The sequence below is a fragment of the Nematolebias whitei genome, chromosome 1, assembly GCF_014905685.2.
Source record: "Nematolebias whitei isolate Nwh7 chromosome 1, NemWhi1, whole genome shotgun sequence".
Classification (NCBI taxonomy): domain Eukaryota; kingdom Metazoa; phylum Chordata; class Actinopteri; order Cyprinodontiformes; family Rivulidae; genus Nematolebias; species Nematolebias whitei.
In genome coordinates this window covers 26,361,768-26,381,529 of record NC_056498.1, presented here as the reverse complement: position 1 = coordinate 26,381,529, position 19,762 = coordinate 26,361,768, and the positions used below count along the sequence as shown (strand labels likewise).

The window sequence follows — 19,762 nt, the reverse complement described above, 5'->3', positions numbered from 1 at the left end:
AAAGGCCTGGCTTTCCCTGAAGCAATGCATATCACACACAGCCTTTCACTAAAATCATCTCAGCTCCAACCACATCAATTTTAAAACCATATCTGTAAAATTCACTGAGGTATAGACGTTTTTGTGTGGGCTGAGGCTGATTTGTTGTCGTGGCCTTGTTTAATTGGGTTGACTTTAAAAGTTAGCAAGACAAATTGCATTTTCTGCTAAAATACAGCGTGAATGCTGAATGATTGTGCTGAAATTTGCTAAAAAGACTGAAAGCTAATAGAAACAGAACACTAGCTAAAAGCTAAAATGATTAAAAAAATAGCAGTACTACTACTACTATTAGTACTAGTAGTCCCTCGTTTATTGCGGGGGTTACGTTCCAGACTCCCCCCCGCAATAAATTAAAATCCATGAAGTAGCGATGTTATATTTATTTTAGTATTTTCATATATTTTAAGGCTTTAGAAACCCTTCTCACACTTTTGCAATGTTCTAAACTCTTAAACCTACGTAATTTTAACAACATACGTATATGTAGCTACTAAATTTTACTCACCAGCTGGCAGAACAGCAGCGGCTCGGTTCTGCTCTGACTTGGCGGATCTACCCTGCCAGTTCTGGTCGGCTCTCTGGCTTGGAGTAATCCCAGTGGGCTCCAGAGAGAACGCTGGGCCTATGGCTGCTTGTCCCTGCTCGGACGTCCTCGATGGCTGGTTACCAGCTCTCGGGTTCGCCGATGGGTCTGGGAGTCAGGTTCTGCTTTGGTTCTGATCCGGTTCCATGAGGCTCTCTGAATCCGCTGGGCGCTGAGGTCACTGTAAAGGACCAAACTTTTTTTGATCAGATCAAAATTTTCCCTCTGTGTACTTCAACAGAAGGCAACAGGGCTTCTGGGCGGGGTACTGTTGGCTTCTGGGAAATGTAGTCCATATGAGTGAGGATACGGTGTAGGCTTAATGAGAGAAAACTACAAAATGGCGGTGCCTGTCCGAAGTATTTAATTTTTTCATTAACTTTTTACTGTACAGTATCCCATACTGTCCCAGTCACGAGTAATATTAAAGTTGACAATCGTGTGTCATGTACATTTTTTCCCCTCATGTTCAACCTTACTTTGAAAAACCGCAAAGAAGCGAGTCCGCAAAAGTCAAACTGCGAACTAGCGAGGGACTACTGTAACTAAAAAAAGCTAAGCTCCAGGTATAAGCTAAAAGTAGCAAAACACAAGGTAAATACTCAAAGTAGTAAAAGGCTAGCTAAAAGCATCATGTTACTTAAAAGTTTTAATAGCCAAAGGCTAGCTAGGAGCTAAAAGTAGCAAAAGAATCAATAAAATATGCTGATGTAGATTTCAACATGAACAATGTTTGGAAAGATCTGAAGAAATATCAGTGCATTTCTATGGGGGGAAAATATTTTATATCTTGTGTGATTCCTTGTGCACATTCCTTTGTGCTGAAACCCTGGCACAACAGTTTCCTGTGGGATCAATAAAGTTCTTATCTTAAATATTATTAAGTAAAGATAAATAATTTGAAAAGTATAAAAGTCTCATAAAGCAGAAGTCACAGCTCCCATCTCCTGAATGAGCCGAATGTCTTGTTACAGGAAAGTACGGGGAAAAAAAACACAAAAATAAACACACAATCATATGTTTGTATACGACTATTAAATAATATTGCATTAAACGTTTCATTAAAGTCAGTGTTTTATGAGATATTTCGCTAACAAACAGGGTAAACTCTAACAGTTAATGGCAAAGCTGTGGCGTTATATTTCACACTCAAAGTACGTGTTAGGGCCTATGCTCGGCTACTACCACGCCAAATGTGCTAAAAAAAATCTATAAGCTTGGCTGTTATTTCCATTTTTGTGTGTTTTCTAATTTTAGTTGGCCATGGCAGCCATCTTGAATGGGTTAGACTCCAAAAATCATCTGTCAATGTCCATCCATTAAAATCTGTTCAGTGACTGGAGATAATCAGCTAACGATACAGACAAACACACACAGATACGTACAAATACTTTGTCGCTCCATCTTCGGGTGGTATTAGGTTCACAAGTTTTGTTCAATCATCACTGTACGCCTAATATGAAACCACTGCTCCACATTACACGTCTTTTTAAACCCAGTTCAGACGATCCAGAACGTTTCGCCCTTGTTATGACATCAGGAAAGTCCAGTTTTATGTGTCTGCCTGGTTTGTGTAATTCATCTGCAACACAGCTAAAGTCATCGCAGTAATTAAAACCCAAGCATATTAAGGATTCCAGATGGACTCCCTCCCCATGATGGAAATATTGTATTTGGAGCCGAGTCATTGTTGGTGCTTCAGCTAAGAGCCATTATCTCCTGAGGGATTAGGCTGCCACAGATCCAGCTAATCATGGTGGGATAACAAGCTATCTGCAGTCCCAGAGGTTTCGCAGAGCCACAGCCACATTCAGGGCTCCTCGTCTAAAATTAAACTCGTTAAATGTTTACGTTCGCAGCAGGACTGAAATTCAATGTTTATTTTCTGTTGTTTGGAGTTTTTTTTTTTTTTTCTTTCTTTCCAGCGCTCCACAAGTTTAATTCTTAGTTTGAAGGGGTAATGTTCTTGCTTGTGTTTGTGCGTTTTTGTTCGCAAAACTTCTCATGAACCACTTGGTGGATTTGGAATGGAGCTCTCGTAAAGGAATCATTAGATGCACGTCTACGACTGATTCAAGATGGTCGCCATGACTAAGTGGCCTTTAAAACAAAAGTGAGCGTTGCACGCTAGTTTTGTTGAAACAACAGAAGATCAGGAAAACGCAAACACCTAAAAAGTGAGAAAAATTTTGAAAACGTAATTTGTTCAGTGATTGTCAATTGGTGGTACCCGGGCCACATCTGACACATTTAATTTGGTCCTCAAATCATTACATTATTTTGGAAAACTATAGTTCTATTAGTGTGAACGCATATGAAGCGTTCACGCTATTGTGATCCATTTTTCTTCCGTACATTTTTTGGTATTTTTCTCGTTCCACAATTTTTGTGCTATTTCAACTAGGGGTGCACCGATAAACCGCCCGGCCGATTTATCGCCCCGATTTCCTTAATTTTGGGAGATCGGAGATCGGCTGATGCTTACATGAGAAACCGATTTTATTGATTGTATTTTTTTAGTTTTTTTTGTCTAAACTTCATTTATATTTCAGAGCACTACCTCATGGCCTGTTAAAACAAGTTTGTATCATTTGTAGGATATTGGTGTGTTTTTCAATGAAATAAGACTGGAAAATTGAAGGCGCATTGTGACCTTATAACACCTGACAGTGTCGCTTATAAAACAAAATCAGTATCGGCCAAAATCGGCTTTTTAGAAATCGGTGAGTGGCCAGAAAACTGCAATCCGTGCAACCCTAATTTCAACAAATAATAAATCAAAACGTTTAGCTCTTTCAGGAGAAGGGTGCAGTGACCTTTGGTATTGGTACAACTTTAGCTTTTTGAATTATTTAGCCTTTTCTGCCACTTTTTTCCTCATATAAGCTCATTTTCCATCCTTCAAATCTTTAGATCTGTTTACAATCCTTGTGCAAATTTGAACTTTTTTCAACTACTTTCAGCTAATTTCTGCTAACTAAAACATTTTTGTGCTTCTTCTAACTTCTTTCTGCTAATTTCATGTGCTTTTTAGACTCCTTTCAGCTTATTTATGCAAGTTTCTTGAAATTATTTCAGCTAATATTTTTTTGTATCAGCTATTTTTTTGCTAATTTTAGATTGTTTTTAGTTTATTTCCTATTTTTTGCCTATTTAAACCTAATTCAGTAAATATGTGTTTCTCAGCTTTATTCGGCTAATTTAGGCTTGTTCTTCCATTTCAGCTACATTTTAAGATGTTTTTTTTTTTTTTTTACTAATTTCAGCTGTTTTCAGCAAGTTGATTTGCAATAAGCATTCACATTGCATTTTAGCAGGAAATGCAATTTGTATAGTTCTGTGAGTTTTACAAATATTGATCTAAAATTTGATTTGGTGTTGGCTGGGATTCTTTAACAACACATGTTCACAGCACTCACAAATTATATATAATCTTTTTAAAAGTTTTTATTAATGTAATTTTATTGGATAAATGCATTTATTATTTAAATGTCATTTAGTTAAATACAGTATCTCACAAACCACTGAATGGATTTGTATAAAACTTTCAAGATATAATCTCTGGATGTACTTTTAGAAATTATACATTTTTGAAGCCAACACAATTTAAGATGGCCTCCACAGTCAACTGACATTATAAAAAACAACATGAAAATAGCTATAGCTCAGGCAGTTATTCTAATATTGACCTCAACTTTGAAGTAGTAGTAGCTGAGAGTCAGCTTCTAAACGTAGTTGAAGTGCTTAAAGGTTTCTCACGAGATAACCTCAAGTGTTTACAGTATTTGACCAAAATGGCTTCAACTTCATCCCTTCCCAGCATGAAATGATCGTAGTTGACTTATAAAAATAATCAATGAGATACGATAAAAGGTGACAATAAGCATTCCTCAACAGAATGATACCTTTGTGGACGCGTTAATGTTAAAATAGCAGGTCAAATATTTGCCTTTACTGCGTTTTTAATTTTTCGTCTTTATTTTCCAGGGTAACGTCACGTCATCGAGAGGTAGTGACCTCGGTGATAACGGCATACCCACTGTGAGCCATGCCTCCTACTCAGACACCTCAGCTGCTTCGCACATCAATGGGAAAACACCGCTGGAGGATGTTGACCAGATTATTCACTCTATGGCACAGGTGCAAATTTTAACTGCAGTAAATTAAATCTGAAACGGAGTCACGGTGCCGACTCTTTTTCAAGTCCAAGTGGATTCATAACAGCAACTTATGATGACGGTTGTCATTACTTTAACACAAACTAATCACAACCATTCAAAGGTGGTGTAAATTTATGTGTATGTGTGTGTTGTGCGACAAAGGGGCGCTACGTGACACAGGCGGAGCTGCAGAAGCCGTCCTCAGGAGGCCTTGGCTTCAGCGTGGTGGGACTTAAGAGTGAGAACCGCGGCGAGCTCGGCATCTTCATTCAAGAAATCCAGCCGGGAAGTGTTGCTCACTGGTACGTTTGAAACGACGGAGGTTAGGAAAACACTGACAGTGAGACGCATGTTGGAAAAACATTTAGATCAGTGTATCAAAGTTCATGCTCAATAATCCAGGTAAAAAACCCAACAGAGTTAACTCCTCTGGACTGTTTTGAACCACTTTGGCACTCTTCAACCGCCAAGCACATTTCATTCGGTCCACAAAGTATTAATTTATTCTTAAAATCAGTTGTAGTCCAGCTCTGAAAGGGTTAACGACAGTCCTTAGTCCAGGGTATCAAACAGTTACAAAATGTGGCCACAATTGAAAACTTGGTCCAAGCCACAGTCCATTTCCAGTTGACACATTAACTCAAGTCAGATACATGACACATTTTCTTGCTTCCAGGTTCCTCAGCAAGAGTTTGATCTGTTTTATTGGACGTTCTCTGTTGCTCTTTCCACATCAGAATCAAAGATTACTGAAAAATTCAACCTTTTTTCTTCATAAGAGCTTCAAAGTTAGACAGGTGGCACGAGAAGTTTGCACTAAATGAAGTATTTACAAGTTTATTAAGCAAAATGAGAAGTGATCAAAAATATTTTATGTTTAAAATATCATCTTGATGGGCGGGCAGCACGGTGGCGCAGTTGGTAGCACTGCTGCCTCTCAGCGAGAAGGTTGCCCCGGTTCCAATCCCGGTCCGGGGGCTTTTCTGAGTGGAGATGTTCTCTACGTGCATGCGTGGGTTTTCTTCGGGTACTCTGGTTTTCTCCCACAGACCAAAAACATGCATGTTAGGCTGATTGGTAACTGAATTGTCCCTAGGTGTGAGTGAGAGAGAGGATGGTTGTTTGTCTCTATGTGTCCCTGTGATGGACTGGAGACCTGTCCAGGGTGTCCCCCGCCTCTCGCACGGTGATGGCTGGACATGGGCACCAGCGACCCCTGGGGTGGGGTGGGGGTGGAGGTGGGTTTGTAGGTGGTAGGCCTGTCGCAATAAATCAGTTAATAAGTCAGTTAATCGCACAGTAAATAAAAATTATCGACCTCGTTTTCATTTATCGGCTTTATCGTTTTTTCGTGTCTCTCGCTTTCTGCTGAAGACACTGGATAAAAAAGGCTCAACTCCGGTGCTCTTCCCTGACCATTCCCTTTCTCTTTTTTCTCTCTTCTTTAAAATCTGTTTTAACGATCCAAAATTGCGGTTTTGGATTGTTAAAGCATCTAAGCTACACTAAACTATGCTAAGCTACGAGCTAAGCTAACAGGCCGACCTCGGGGGAAAAAACCTCCGTCTTGTCGAAGCTCCAAAATTCACAGTTGAAACCCGTGCCTTTGTGTAAAAAGTTGGTTTTCTCTGCAAAAACAAGCTGAGAACTTGTTTACTGATTTTTTTTATTAAAAGCTTTGTGTTAAAAATACTATGCTAAAGAGCTTAAACCACACCGAGCATCCGCCATTTTGAGAACCAAAAAAAAAAGGAAAGAGAGACACAGTGTTGCTAGGTGAGAACTGTAGGATTATTGTACTAGAGACATAAAATTATCGTATTTTGAGGGAAATTATCGTACACCCGTCATAACCAAAATAACAAATCTATTTATGCACTATAGTAGTGATGGGTCCGCTTCCAGACCAGCTCTGCTTCTTCTTCTTTTCTTTTTCCTTTTCCTCACTCATGGGGCGGGCGCAGCGGACTATTCAGCCAATCATGGCTGTTGTTCTGAGGCAAAAGCAAACACGTCACTCGTAGGTAACATTTAGCAAAGCTAAAAATGGCTGGAAATTCCAGCCAATCGTGCATCTGTTTGCGGACACAGATGCCTTCAGGGTTCACAAAAAACCTCCGACAAACAGTTGCGAGAGGCTGATGACAACCGATTACAACCACACATTCAAGAAATGGTCAAATAATCGTATATTTGGATTTTTTTGGGATTATTGATCGTACAGAGGGCAAAATTGTCGTTCAAATACGATAATTATCGTACACCTGGCAACACTGGAGAGACAGCCCATGTCATGTCCAGGGCCTCCCTCCCATTTTTCTTAAAGAGACATGCTGCTCAACTGTCCATCCTTTGGTTCAAATTGTCTTATACTGCCATCCAGTGTTCAAAAAAGGTACTACATACAAAATAAATTAACCAACATCCATCATCTTTTACCCGCTTCTTCCATTTTGGGTCACAGGGGTCGCCGGTGCCCATGTCCAGCAATCACTGTGCGAGGGGCGGGGGACACCCTGAGCGGGTCACAAGTCCATCACAGGGCCACATAGAGACGAATGAGACAAACAACCATTCAAAAACCCACGCATGCACGGAGAGAACATGCAAACTCCACCCAGGAAGGCCCTCGAACCGGGATTTGAACCGGCAACCTTCTCACTGAGAGGCAGCAGCTCTACCAGTTGTACCACTGTGCTGCCCCTTAAATTTTAAAATAATTACTAAATAATTATAGTCAAATTTCAAACAGTATTATAGTTTATCGCAATAATTTCTGAGAATTAGTCGCCCAGCAAAATTTGTTATCGTGACAGGCCTAGTAGGCGGGGCGCTCAGTTCTGTTGACAGGGCGTTGCTCGATCCTTGTATAATTGTTAAAAACTCTGAAGTCTTTCCAGGCTAAGCTAACAGCTAGCCAAACAAGGGCCTGTTTTTAAAATGGTTTTTCAGGCTTGCATAGCTCTTTCTTAAAAACTTCATCCTAGCGTGAAAGAGCTTTTCATTAGCTAACATTGAACCTCCTCACGTTTGCATAACACCGTGTTTTTAGTTTGTAGCTCATTTCGCAGCCGAACAACATCCATATCACAGAGAAAGTCTATGATAGTCCAAAAGTTTGTTCTTTACACGCTTTCATTGGTTGATTGTAAGTTGATGGGAGTTACCTCAAAGACAGGGAACTGTGGCTCCCCAACTTACTGTCTTATGAAAAATTGTGACCTTTGAGCAAGTTTTATTAGAAACGTGTTAATCCAGAAGGGGTGAGAGACTTTCACTTGTAGTTACAGAAATTACAATTGTGGCTTCTGAGGCTAATTTGTTAAAATTTACCAGAGATTAAAAGCATAAATATTAATTTGACCTACTTTAAAGTTTGTAACTTTATTCCAGACTTATATAGTGTGTTTCTTGGTCTTCATGACATCACAAGTTTTCATGAGGTGTGAACACCAATTCAAGGCACTGTAAAGTGATGGGTGAATCAACTTTAATCTACGAATCAACTTTAGCTCAAGTTTCCTTGTTTTGTTTCTACAGCGACGGGAGGCTCAAAGAGGCGGACCAGATTTTAGCCATAAACGGTCAGCCACTGGATCAGACTGTGAGCCACCAGCAAGCCATAGGCCTCCTGCAGAGTGCTTCAGAGAAGGTGCTGCTCATTGTGGCCCGAGGGCCAATCCCCCAGCTGACCAGTCCAGTGGTGTCCCGCACGCCTTCGGCTGCTAGCACGCTGTCGGCCCACTCCAGCGCGGTATAAACATCTCCACCCTGTGAACAGAACGCTAAACTCAAGCTGTTCAATCACATGAGAATCTCCATGATTTAGCCAAAGCTGTTTTTAGTTTTTATACCATGACCTGATAAATCAAACTCAAGAGTTCTGTCATTGGTGTTTTTGTCATTTTTTTGTCTCTCAGTGGCAGCATGTGGAGACAATCGAGCTGGTGAACGATGGCACCGGTCTTGGTTTTGGTATTGTTGGAGGAAAAACTACAGGAGTCATCGTCAAAACTATCCTCCCTGGAGGCATAGCTGATCAGGTGATCGCACTGATGTTGAGTATTTCTGTCGTAGAGAAGATCTGTTGTAGGTTTTGCGATGCTTAGCAAAACGTGCTTCGTTTTTTTTTTTACCTCAGGATGGGCGCCTGCGAAGTGGGGATCACATCCTGAGAATCGGGGACACTGACCTGCACGGGATGGGCAGCGAACAGGTGGCCCAGGTCCTCAGGCAGTGTGGCAACAGGGTGAAGCTGGTGGTCACCAGGGGTCCTGTGGAGGAGCCTCCCTCTGCCGTCATGTCTGTGGTGCTCCCCACCGTCACCGAGCAGCAGGTAAAGGAGTCTCTTTCACCTTAAACCACAAATACAGCAGGGTTCTGGTACACTTTTATTCATTCAGTTTTGTAAAGACTTCTTTTCAGAGATAACTAAAAAGCTTTTTATCTTTTTTTTTATTTTTTTTATTTATTTGTTCAGATAAAAAGAAGTAGAGAGCTAAGAACACTTTACATTACTTACTGTTTGTAGATACTCCCACTTTGTGCAGTCAAGTCCCTGTAAACATTGGTTCATATCAGCAACTCACAATTTAAAAGGATAGTTAGGACAACAACAAAAATTAAATCATGTCGTCTGGATCAGTTTCTTTAAGTGAGAAACGTTTCGTCTCCCATCCGGAATACTTCATCAGTCTGCGGCCTGCCAACCAGACCTGTCCCATATGTAGCCTTCACTACCTACCTTGACTTGAGTAGCCTTACTGACCATTTGCTACAACCAAATGGACTCATACTGTATATTCAGTATCCTCAGTGCACCTAGAGTTGTCTAGCAACACAAACGCTGTTCGGTTGAGGGAACGATCAAAAACTAAACAATCTCGTGCATAAACGTAGCGCTTTAATTTTTGCTAATATCGCCCCTCTGGTTGTCAAGCCATGGCTGACTCTATCTACTGGGAAGAATGTGACTGGCAGAATGAGTCATAGTGAGAACGTTTCAGTACTGAGTTATTTATTAATTCTCCAGCTCAAAAACTTCAAATTAATGCGCACTTTGTTGAAATTTGGCGATTTACCACTTGGACTGGCAGTAAGCTCATTTTGTGTATGAGAGTGCTGGTTTGGCAACTTTTATTCACCTGAAGTGATGTCATGGGAAATTCCAGTCCTGTATTTATTAGGGATGCACGATATGGGATTTTTGGCCGATATCCGATATGTCAATATCTTAAAACTTATTTGGCCGATAACCGATACAGATATTTTTTATATCCACGTTCCTTTGTCAGAACATAGCCCTCTTATTTAGACTTATTTGTTACAAAAATTGTGTAACAGCTGTAAGAGCTGGTGACATATATTCAGTAACAGCCATCTGATATGCATAGCACTTTAACTTATATTAAATGAAAAGTGTTAAATGTTATTTATTAGCATCAGTCACCTGCGATGCTGTCTCACTTGTGGAGGCTTGTTCCAGGTTCCTAGCTGCAGTGTGGGATCCTCTGCACTCTTGTGCATGAAGGACAGCCTTTTTAAGTTCAAAGTTTTTGTATATCCATTGTGCCGTAAGACACAAAGGGACGTGTAACACTTGACGTCCAAATATCTGTGGTAAAACTCACCCAAGTGCTATCGGCTGTTAGCTTCTCAACGACGTCAGAAGTGACGGCTTGTAACTCGGGTAAGGTTATGTCGGAAAAATATCTCCGACTGGGGACGATGTAGAGGCTCATTGTAGTCCAAAAATCTTCAGAATCCGACATCCTCAACAAAAAAAACTTGCACACCGCCGACATTTTGACTTCTTCCTCTCCGCGGTGATCAGATCAGGTAGGCACGCGTGACGTCATCACGTTGTGCTGCCGCTGCAGGCATCCTTGTCACTGGGTTGTCATACAAAGACAGCGTCTTTTATATCCGTGAGCTATTTTGATAGAATGGCTGATGTCCGATATTTAACTTTAACGCTAACATTGGCCGATATCGATACCGTGCCGATCATATCCATCCATCCATCCATTATCTTTACCCACTTATTCCATTTTGGGTCACGGGGGTCGCCGGTGCCCATGTCCAGCAATCACTGTGCAAGGGGCGGGGGACACCCTGGACGGGTCGCAAGTCCATCACAGGGCCACATAGAGACAAACGAGACAAACAACCATTCACTCTCTCACTCACACCTAGGGACAATTTAGAGTTACCAATCAGCCTAACATGCATGTTTTTGGTCTGTGGGAGGAAACCGGAGTACCCGGAGAAAACCCACGCATGCACGGAGAGAGCATCCAAACTCCACCCAGAAAGGCCCCTGGACCGGGGTTTGAACCAAGGACCTGCTCACTGAGAGGCAGCAGCTCTACCAGTTGCGCCATCGTGCTGCCCTGCCGATCATATCTAATATTTCATCCCTAATATTTATAAGGAAAAAATGAGCGTAAAAGTTTAAGAAACCTGCCCCCCTTGGACCAATACACAACTGAAAGATAGTTCAGAGCACCAGGTCCAATAACAGATAGAGGGGTTTATGAAGGCTGAGGCTGACAAGGAGATGACAAACAGTTGAGCTAAAGTGAGAGCAGATGCTAAAAACATGCTAGAAAAACCAAAAGGCAATAAATAAACCAACCAACTCAGATCCTGACACAACTGTGTGATGGAAATTGTCCAGTTTTGACAGTCCAACTAAAAACCTATAACTGGCCTATGCCTACAAAGTTTAGTGACAATGCATTGGAGCGGACTCGTTTTTCCAATACTACATAACAAGTATTTGTTTACTTGAGTTTGGCTTTCCATAAACGTTGACTTGTTCTGATTATTGTCTCCACAGAGCGGTGAGGAAGAGGAGGCTGAAGCATTCGATGTGACTCTAACCAAGAACGCACAGGGACTGGGAATCACAATTGCTGGCTACGTTGGAGATAAAAACTCAGGTGAAATGTTTATTTTGTTAACTTATGATAAAGGTAGTATAATAATAGAAAAGCATGCACCGTATTTTTCGCCATACGTGTCGCACCGCCATATAAGTCGTATCAGTCCAAATATGTCTAAAAAAGTGGAAAAATCCATTAATATGTCACATCGCCATATACGTTGCATCAATTATGCATCACCGCTGACTTGTCGCATTTGTTACGTGTCACCGCTGACAACCCGGAAATATGGGCCGGTGTGCCAAAGATCGATGGGCTGCCAAATGGCAGCTGCGAGAGCATGTACGGGAGGACTTTAACAAGAATTTAACAAGATTACCACATAAAAACAATTGTTTGTTTGCTCGAAATTATAGTAAAGGTGTGTCTCAGTCTACCTTTTGCTTAATAAATTAACTTTGATGGTCAAATCATATGTATTTCAAAACCCGATTCACAGAAGTGGCGGGCACACGCAGAGGGACAAGCCTCCGCATTTCTTTGAAATTTAACAAGATAAACACCTAAAAACAATTATTTGTTTGCTCAAAATTATAGTAAAGGTGTGTCTCAGTCTAACATTTGCTTAATAAAAGGACTTTAACAGTCAAATCAGCTGCATTTCAAAAGTATTCGATGCCTCGGTGCTCTGGGAGCGTGCAGAGGGAGGAAAAAAGGAAGGAGGCACGCTGCTCGTTTCTTCGAAATTTAACAAGAAAATCACCTAAAACAATTATTTGTTTGCTCGAAATTATAGCAAAGGTTTGTCTCAGTTGAACTTTTACTTAATAAATGCACTTTAATGGTCAAATTAGCTGCATTTTGTAGGCAGTGCAACGAAATAAAGCTGGTTTGACGGTTGCTCCAAGCAGTGAGCAGAACAAAGGTAGGGTCTATGGCAAGCCGATTGTGTCAATAATAGATGGTAAAGTTTCTCAGTCATCCAGAACATGGTAAATTCAAAAAATTTCAAAACAAAAATAATTAAGTATAAAGTAAATTATAATAAATAAAGCCCAGTTGTTTTTGTCTTGAACTTTTTTGGATTTGTCATTATTGCCACTTTTACCTATTACACTTCACCACTTGCTCTCGCCGAGATCGGATGCTTCTCCCCTCCCTCTCTGCTTTGCTTTGCTGCTCTGTCTGTCTGTGAAACTGCTTGTGAGACTCTCTTGCATTTCTTCTGAACCATAATTATGGACTTTTTGATCAGTTGGTCCCTCAACTCAATTTACAACATTTCTTCGAAGAGAAGAGACAGGCTTTAGGCGAGCCGATTTGCCCTGTTGGCACGCACACAGCTGGATATCTCATCGACTTGGAAGACTTGATGATGTGTCTAGGAAGACGTCAGCAGCAAATTTGGACCCGATCACGCTGCTTGCCTTTATGATGGCTTGGTTCGTGTCTCGAGTACCCGGACTCAAATGCTTTGGACAGAATGGATCAGATCTTGGGGATTTTACTCAGGCACGTTCCTTCGGTGTGGCCATGTATTTTGGACATTTCGGAACTGAGTGGACCAACACAGACTCAAGGTAGATGTCATTAAGTTCTGCCTGTCCCCAAAACAACTGTGTGTTTATCTGAATTTGGCTCCCTTGGCTGGCCTTGAAGGTCATCTTATCAGAATTCGCCTGGAGAAAATGTGATCTGATGCTCACCACCCCCTCCCTGAGGAATTTCCAACTGATAACCAGATGAAACCAGCTGAATAAACTTTATGTCATCATTTCAGGACTCTTGGATTCTCATAGACTTTGTTCTTGGCCATTCCTCGACATACCTCAAGAATGTTTATGGATCTCACTGGAGGACATTGGCTAATCCTTATCCTTATCAGAACTCTTACAGTGACCTCGAGAGCATCTATGAACATGCTCACTGCTCTCGGCTCCCCCCTCTACAGAATGTCTATGTCACTATGTGCTTGTTTGTGCGAGGTGTTTTTTTAATATTAGAGTTTTTTTCTCAGGCAGGAAAAAAAGTCTGATAGGAATTTTTTCGCCTCCAACTCCTACATGTGTCCATTTTACCACTTTTTTGTCTGTCCAAGCAGGTCTCACTTGTAAATGAGTCTTTTAGGCTCAATGTGATTTATCTGTTTAAATAAAGGTTGAATGGAAAAAAAAACATGATACAACGGCATGCCTTACTGTTACTACTACTTTGCTGCCATCTAGTGGCTGAAAATGGTCAGTCAGAATTTTCACACAATGAATGAAAACAGTCATATCTCAGCCAAAAATTGGTTTATAAATATGGGAAAAAAATCCATAAATACCTCGCTTTGGCCTATAAGTCGCAGGGCATGCAAATTATACAAAATAAACAAAAAACAAAAAAACGTGACTTATAGGCCGAAAAATACAATAATTGGGATATTATGGAAGATGTATTTTCTTTGCACTCTCTGTGTTTTAGCATTTTGGTCACTATCATTCTACCAAACCAAAAATAAATCTGTAACTTGTTGGATTCCAAGCAGTCTTTTAAATTATTTATTTTAAAATGACAATATATTTTTTGAATATTATGCAACGCCACATCTCGTCATTCTACTTATAATTGCATCACAGAATTACACACGTGGGGTCTTTATACAAGTCGTTAAATAAAAAGAAAAGAGCGCTCTAAAGTTGTAAACTGATTGGAGTGTGGAGGTGGATTACAGGGACGCTGCAGCTTCATCTGTCTACAGATTAACAGTTTTTAATGATGGTTTGATCCTCTTCATCAGCCGGGAAAAGCTTTGGCAGGAAAACTAGTGAGCGTGATCTGATAGACCGAACGAGGGATGGCTGAGTAGTTGCCAGAAATGTAGTCATAAATATTGTCAGGGGTATTTCTTTCTCGTTGAGCAGTTTGAAACACACTGATGGAAGTTACCACCATCTTGATTAAAATCACTGGCAACAATAAAAACAAATGAGATGCTTTTTTGATTGTTTTTTTTCATGTGACTGCTAATGATCTTTTTAATTTCCATCTTGGGAAATGTAAGCAGGAGTAACTAATGGGCTGGTGAACTTTTTTGGCAGGAACAAATATGATTTTAGGAACATATTTGTACCTTTTTAAAAATATCAGAGAATCATGTCTGTTTTTAAAGAAAAATAAAAGCCATAATAGGAAATTCAAAATGTTCAAAGCTTTAAAGTAATAAAACAAAATTTGTTATTTGTTGATATTCTGTGCCATAGTTAATAGTATTATTCAGATCCTTATTTTAATGCTGCAAAACAACCCAAACCATGACACTACCACCGCCAAATGTTTAACCGTACTATTATTTTTGTTTTATTAACAATATTTAAACTATTATCTTTGATTTTATCTCTTTGTATTGCTCTGTTGAGTATAAATTGTATAATATTACTACTGGAAGTTCCCCTAGACTGCACAGGAAGTGCTACAGCTAGTTGCTGTTGCAGCCTCTATTTGTGCTTGTAAATAACCTTTATGCAAGTTAGTGGTGGTGTAAAAGTTTATAAAACAGCATTTATATTAACGTAGTATTTCTAAAATCTGGTGGTGGTAGTGTCATGGTATGGGCTTTTTTCACTGCAAACAAAACCTTACAAGAAATGTATAAAGTTTTAATTAAACAAACACATTAGGTATGAAAAGGATGAAGTGTTTAATCCTATATGAAGTGTGACCTTTTCAGTGTTACCCTTTTAAATTTACAACTTGTTCTGACTCCACAGAGCCCTCAGGGATCTTCGTTAAGAGCATCACGAAGGACAGCGCTGTGGATCAAGACGGACAAATTCATGTTGGAGACCAGATTATAGCTGTAAGTTCACTCTTTGGTTAAGAGAAATTTAATTTTCTGTGAAAGTACTGTCAGAACGCTGTGCGCTGAATGACATTGATTTATTTTGCAACAGAGGTCGAAACTTCGTTGTTAAAGCTAAAATAAGCAGGATGCTAGCTAAAAGCTAAAAGAAGATGAAAACTTGCTATATAATCAAGATTCAAAAGGCTAGCTAGAAGCTAAAAGTACAAAAAAAGCCTGGCTAAAATCTTAAAGTAGCAAAAAGCTAGATAAAAATACTAAATTGCTAGCTAAATACTAAAGGTAGCATAGTGCTAGCTAAACGCTAAGTAAAAAAAAGGAAAAATTAAACTAGCAAAAGGCTATGTAAAAATATCAGTAGGTTAGCTTATAATTAAAAGTGTCCAAAGATTAAAGTGTTCAAAGGTTAGCTCAAAGCTAAAAGTATCAATTGCTGGCTAAAACCTAAAGTAGTAAAAAGCTAGGCAAAAATATCAATAGGTTAGCTTATAATTAAAAGTGTCCAAAGATTAGTTCAAAGCTAAAAACTGCCAACAGAACCACACTGCTAACAGTTCCATGCTGCTGTAGATGTTTTTATTTTTCACTTTCAGTGCTTGGTTTTGTACTTTTGTTGCATGGTTTTGGTATTTCTTGGTTGTTGTTGTTTTTGTTTTTTTGGGGGACAAGTCTAAACGCTTATCGTCCTGGGCATTTCATTGAAATGTTGACCTGCCTATGACAATAAACCCAACCTACCTAACCTAAAACTATCAAATGCTTGCCAAAACCTAAAAATAGGAAAAAGCTAGGTAAAATGATCAAAAGGCTAGCTGAAGGTATCAAATAGTTAATAAATCTCAAAAGGCTAGCTTAAAGTTAAAAATATCAATGCTAGCTGAAAACTATAAGTATCCAAAGGTTAGTTTTAGTATTCAAAGATTAGCAATAAGCTAAAAGTATCAAATGCTAGCTAAAACCAAAAAGCTAGATAAAAATATCAAAAGGCTAACTAAAAGCTAATGTAGCTAAACAGAAGCTAAAAACAGCAAATGAAAACAAAAACAGAGGAATGAAAATGAATCTTTAAGATTTTCAAGAGAATAATGTATTTGAAGGGATTGTTGAGACTTATATGTATTTTCTTGAGGAATTTTACTTTCATCTTTTATCTTTACTCGTTTCATCTTTCCACGTTTCCTAGGGTTGCTGCATGGTGCCTTTTTTTGAAAAGTATAAAAGTTACAAAAACCAAAACTCCTGAAATAATCTGAAATTACCAAACATACGCAGTTATAGTTGGCTTTCAGACAACGTGGACAAATAAAAGCAGGAATTCAATAAGTGAGCGCTGAGTTCCCGTTCACACAAACAGATTGAAGTTGTGTGGAGGCAAGTCTGCATAGTTTTGAATAATTCATAATTACTTGACAGAACGAAGTTTGTATTCTGATCATGAATATTGTAAAGTGTTTCATTGACGCGTTGAGAAAGTATGTTTTTAATTTTAACACTAAAACACAATTAGAGTGTAATATTTTTAGTTCTAACTCCTGTGCGGTTCTTCTCTGAGTACGTGCTCAAGAACTTTAATAGTTGTAATTATTTTAATTCATCACTGACCTTAGCGGAGCTAATTAAGTAAGTCGGGGACTACTTGTGAACAGCATTGTGCTTTCTGTATGTCCTCTGGTGATTACAAACACTTTAATGTGAATTGAATTTCAATTAAGAATACATTTCACATTTTAGCACTTTTTTAAACCAAACCTTTGATAAATGAGATAAAAATGGTTTTCCTCTGCAGGTGGACGGTGTAAACATCCAGGGATTCACCAATCAACAGGCAGTGGAAGTGCTCAGACACACCGGCCAGACGGTCCATCTTAAGCTGATCCAACGGGGCTTTAGGCCTGATGGAGTCCCTCCCGCCGGACCCCCCGGTGTCTCTGTCTTGTCCTCTTCCGCCATCATCCCCACCACCACCGCTGTGATGGAGATGGAGCTGGAGAGGAAGAAAGCAGAGGAGCCCGTTGAAGGTAGGATGGGTACATTTATTAAGAAAAACATTGCAACTACTCACGGGTATAAAAATGTATTTTTATGTGTGAATGTGGCTCCAACTTTGCTCAAGAGACCTTTGGAATTGGATGATTTTCACCTCGAATGCTGCCCAGCACTTAAAACTGATTTTATTTTTCTAAAGACCACAGTTAATGCAGCTAAATTGCTTTAGCACAGTCCATATTGTTGTGGATGTTATTCCTGATTTAGAAAAATAAAAATTGTCAGGAAACCTTAAGGTGTTTGAATCACAGTCAAAGAAAACACAGTAGGTGTAAAAAGTTACCAAAAAGAAACATGGATTTTCCACAAAGTTAATGTGTCACCCACTTCTACAGCTGACTAACAAATGAGCTGAAGTTTTCATTCACTGCACCAACCGACGCTGAAACAGACGACAGTTTTAAAGGGACATTCTGGTAATTTTTGATCAGAATATCCCAATACGTTTGGTTAAAGTCTAACCAAACGAGGGAAATCAACCATCATGGATTGACTTGATGGTTTTAGATGTGCAGCTAGTGATTACTTTCTGAGAGTTTTATGTAAATTTGTCCCATGGTTCATTACATATTTTGCCAACAGACAAACAAATGAATTAAATTAGCCAATAAAACTCACTGTAGTTGTTAGGAGTCCGTGTTGTGGGACTTCAAAGGAAAAGTTCAGTTTTATCATCATAGAAAATCAGTCTTTCTTAAAACTTTATTGTATAATAATTTAATGTTAACTTAAAAATACACAAACAGAATATATAAAGTAACCGTTTTAGTATTTTTGTATTTTTCATTCATAGAGCTTGGATTAAGGACTTGGCTCTTAGCAGTTAAAGGTTAAACAATAAATCAGCACTCCCAAAACTGGAAGGACATTTTTGCTTTATGATCTTCTGAAAGGCCTCCACTCTTGTTCAGGAAGAGCCTCATAGAACTGTAAGAACCTCAGGGACGCACTTTGTAAATGTTAAGAAAAATCACTTGTATATTGAGCAGTGTTTCATGAACCATTATCCAAGGAGGGCACCCCGCCCTGTCAACAGAAGCGAGTGCCTCGCCTACCTAATCCCCCGTCCGTGACAGACCGCTCCGCTACTTCCGAACGGGGAGCGGCGATTGTATTAGCTCAGACCAAGCGTTAGTACCATAATGCTTCACTACACCGCCCCCACACCACCACCCCATTGACAACTGCTGGTATTACTAACGTAACACTCCGCTACGATCTACACCATTGTTACCATCCCGCTCGACTATTGTAATCTTCTGTATGTTGGGGTCAGTGTGTCTGCTGTCACCCATTTATGGATGATGATGCTGGCTTTAAAATCTTTAACTAGTCTTGCTCCTCCCTACCTTTCTGAGCTGCTATGCCCTTACCTACCTGCCCAGTCTCCTATGTCTGCTGATCAGCTGCTCCTGATTGGACCAAAACCTAGGTGCAATCTCAGATGGGACTGTGCTTTTAGGGTGGTGGGGCCAGAAATGCTGGAGGAACAAATTGCCTTTGGATATTAGACAGCCATCTTCCTTAGCTGCTTTAGAATGTCCACTTCTGTTACTTTTTAGATGCTAATTTTATGGTTTTATAGTTTTATTCCTGTTATTACTTTTTGACTGTCAAATTTGCTTCCCCCTAAGACACAATGATACATGCTCTCATGCTCTATTCAACCTCTGCTTGACTGCCTGGCTGACATCAGGGACTGGATGGCTTTAAACTTCTTAAGTTTCAATGAAAAGAAGTCAGAAGTCATGTTGTTCCCTCCCAACGACACGATCACAAACCACTGCATCGACCTCTCCGCTCTAACCCTGTCAGAAAAACAAAGAGTCACTAATCTGGGAGTGATACTGGACCCTTCCCTGAAGCTTAACAATCATGTAAACATGATTGTTAAATCATGTTTCTTCCAACTGAGGCGGCTGTCTAAACTGAAGCCCATATTGTCCAAAAATAACCTGGAGACAGTAATACATGCATTCATTACATCTAGGCTTGATTACTGCAATTCGCTCCTGTTTGGTATCAGTCAGACCTCCATTGCACGACTACAACTGGTCCAGAATGCAGCAGCCTGATTTTTAACCAGTACAGGCAAAAGAGAGCACATTACACCAGTTTTGGCCTCACTGCACTGGTTACCGGTTCACTTTCGAATCCAGTTCAAAATACTCATGTATGTCTACAAATCACTGAATAGTTC

The 19,762-nt window shown here is 39.8% G+C and overlaps 1 protein-coding gene across 1 annotated transcript in view; it reads left to right on the top strand.

The window, feature by feature from the left end:
• Positions 1-19,762, top strand: part of LOC119421943 (multiple PDZ domain protein) — a gene marked incomplete in the record, with an annotated part of 93,432 nt that overhangs the window by 8,919 nt on the left and 64,751 nt on the right. Inside the window, 8 exon segments of the mRNA XM_037689629.1 lie at positions 4,613-4,765; positions 4,948-5,087; positions 8,326-8,539; positions 8,706-8,828; positions 8,927-9,121; positions 11,627-11,729; positions 15,425-15,513; positions 17,303-17,534. Coding sequence (XP_037545557.1) covers positions 4,613-4,765; positions 4,948-5,087; positions 8,326-8,539; positions 8,706-8,828; positions 8,927-9,121; positions 11,627-11,729; positions 15,425-15,513; positions 17,303-17,534 — 1,249 coding nt within the window.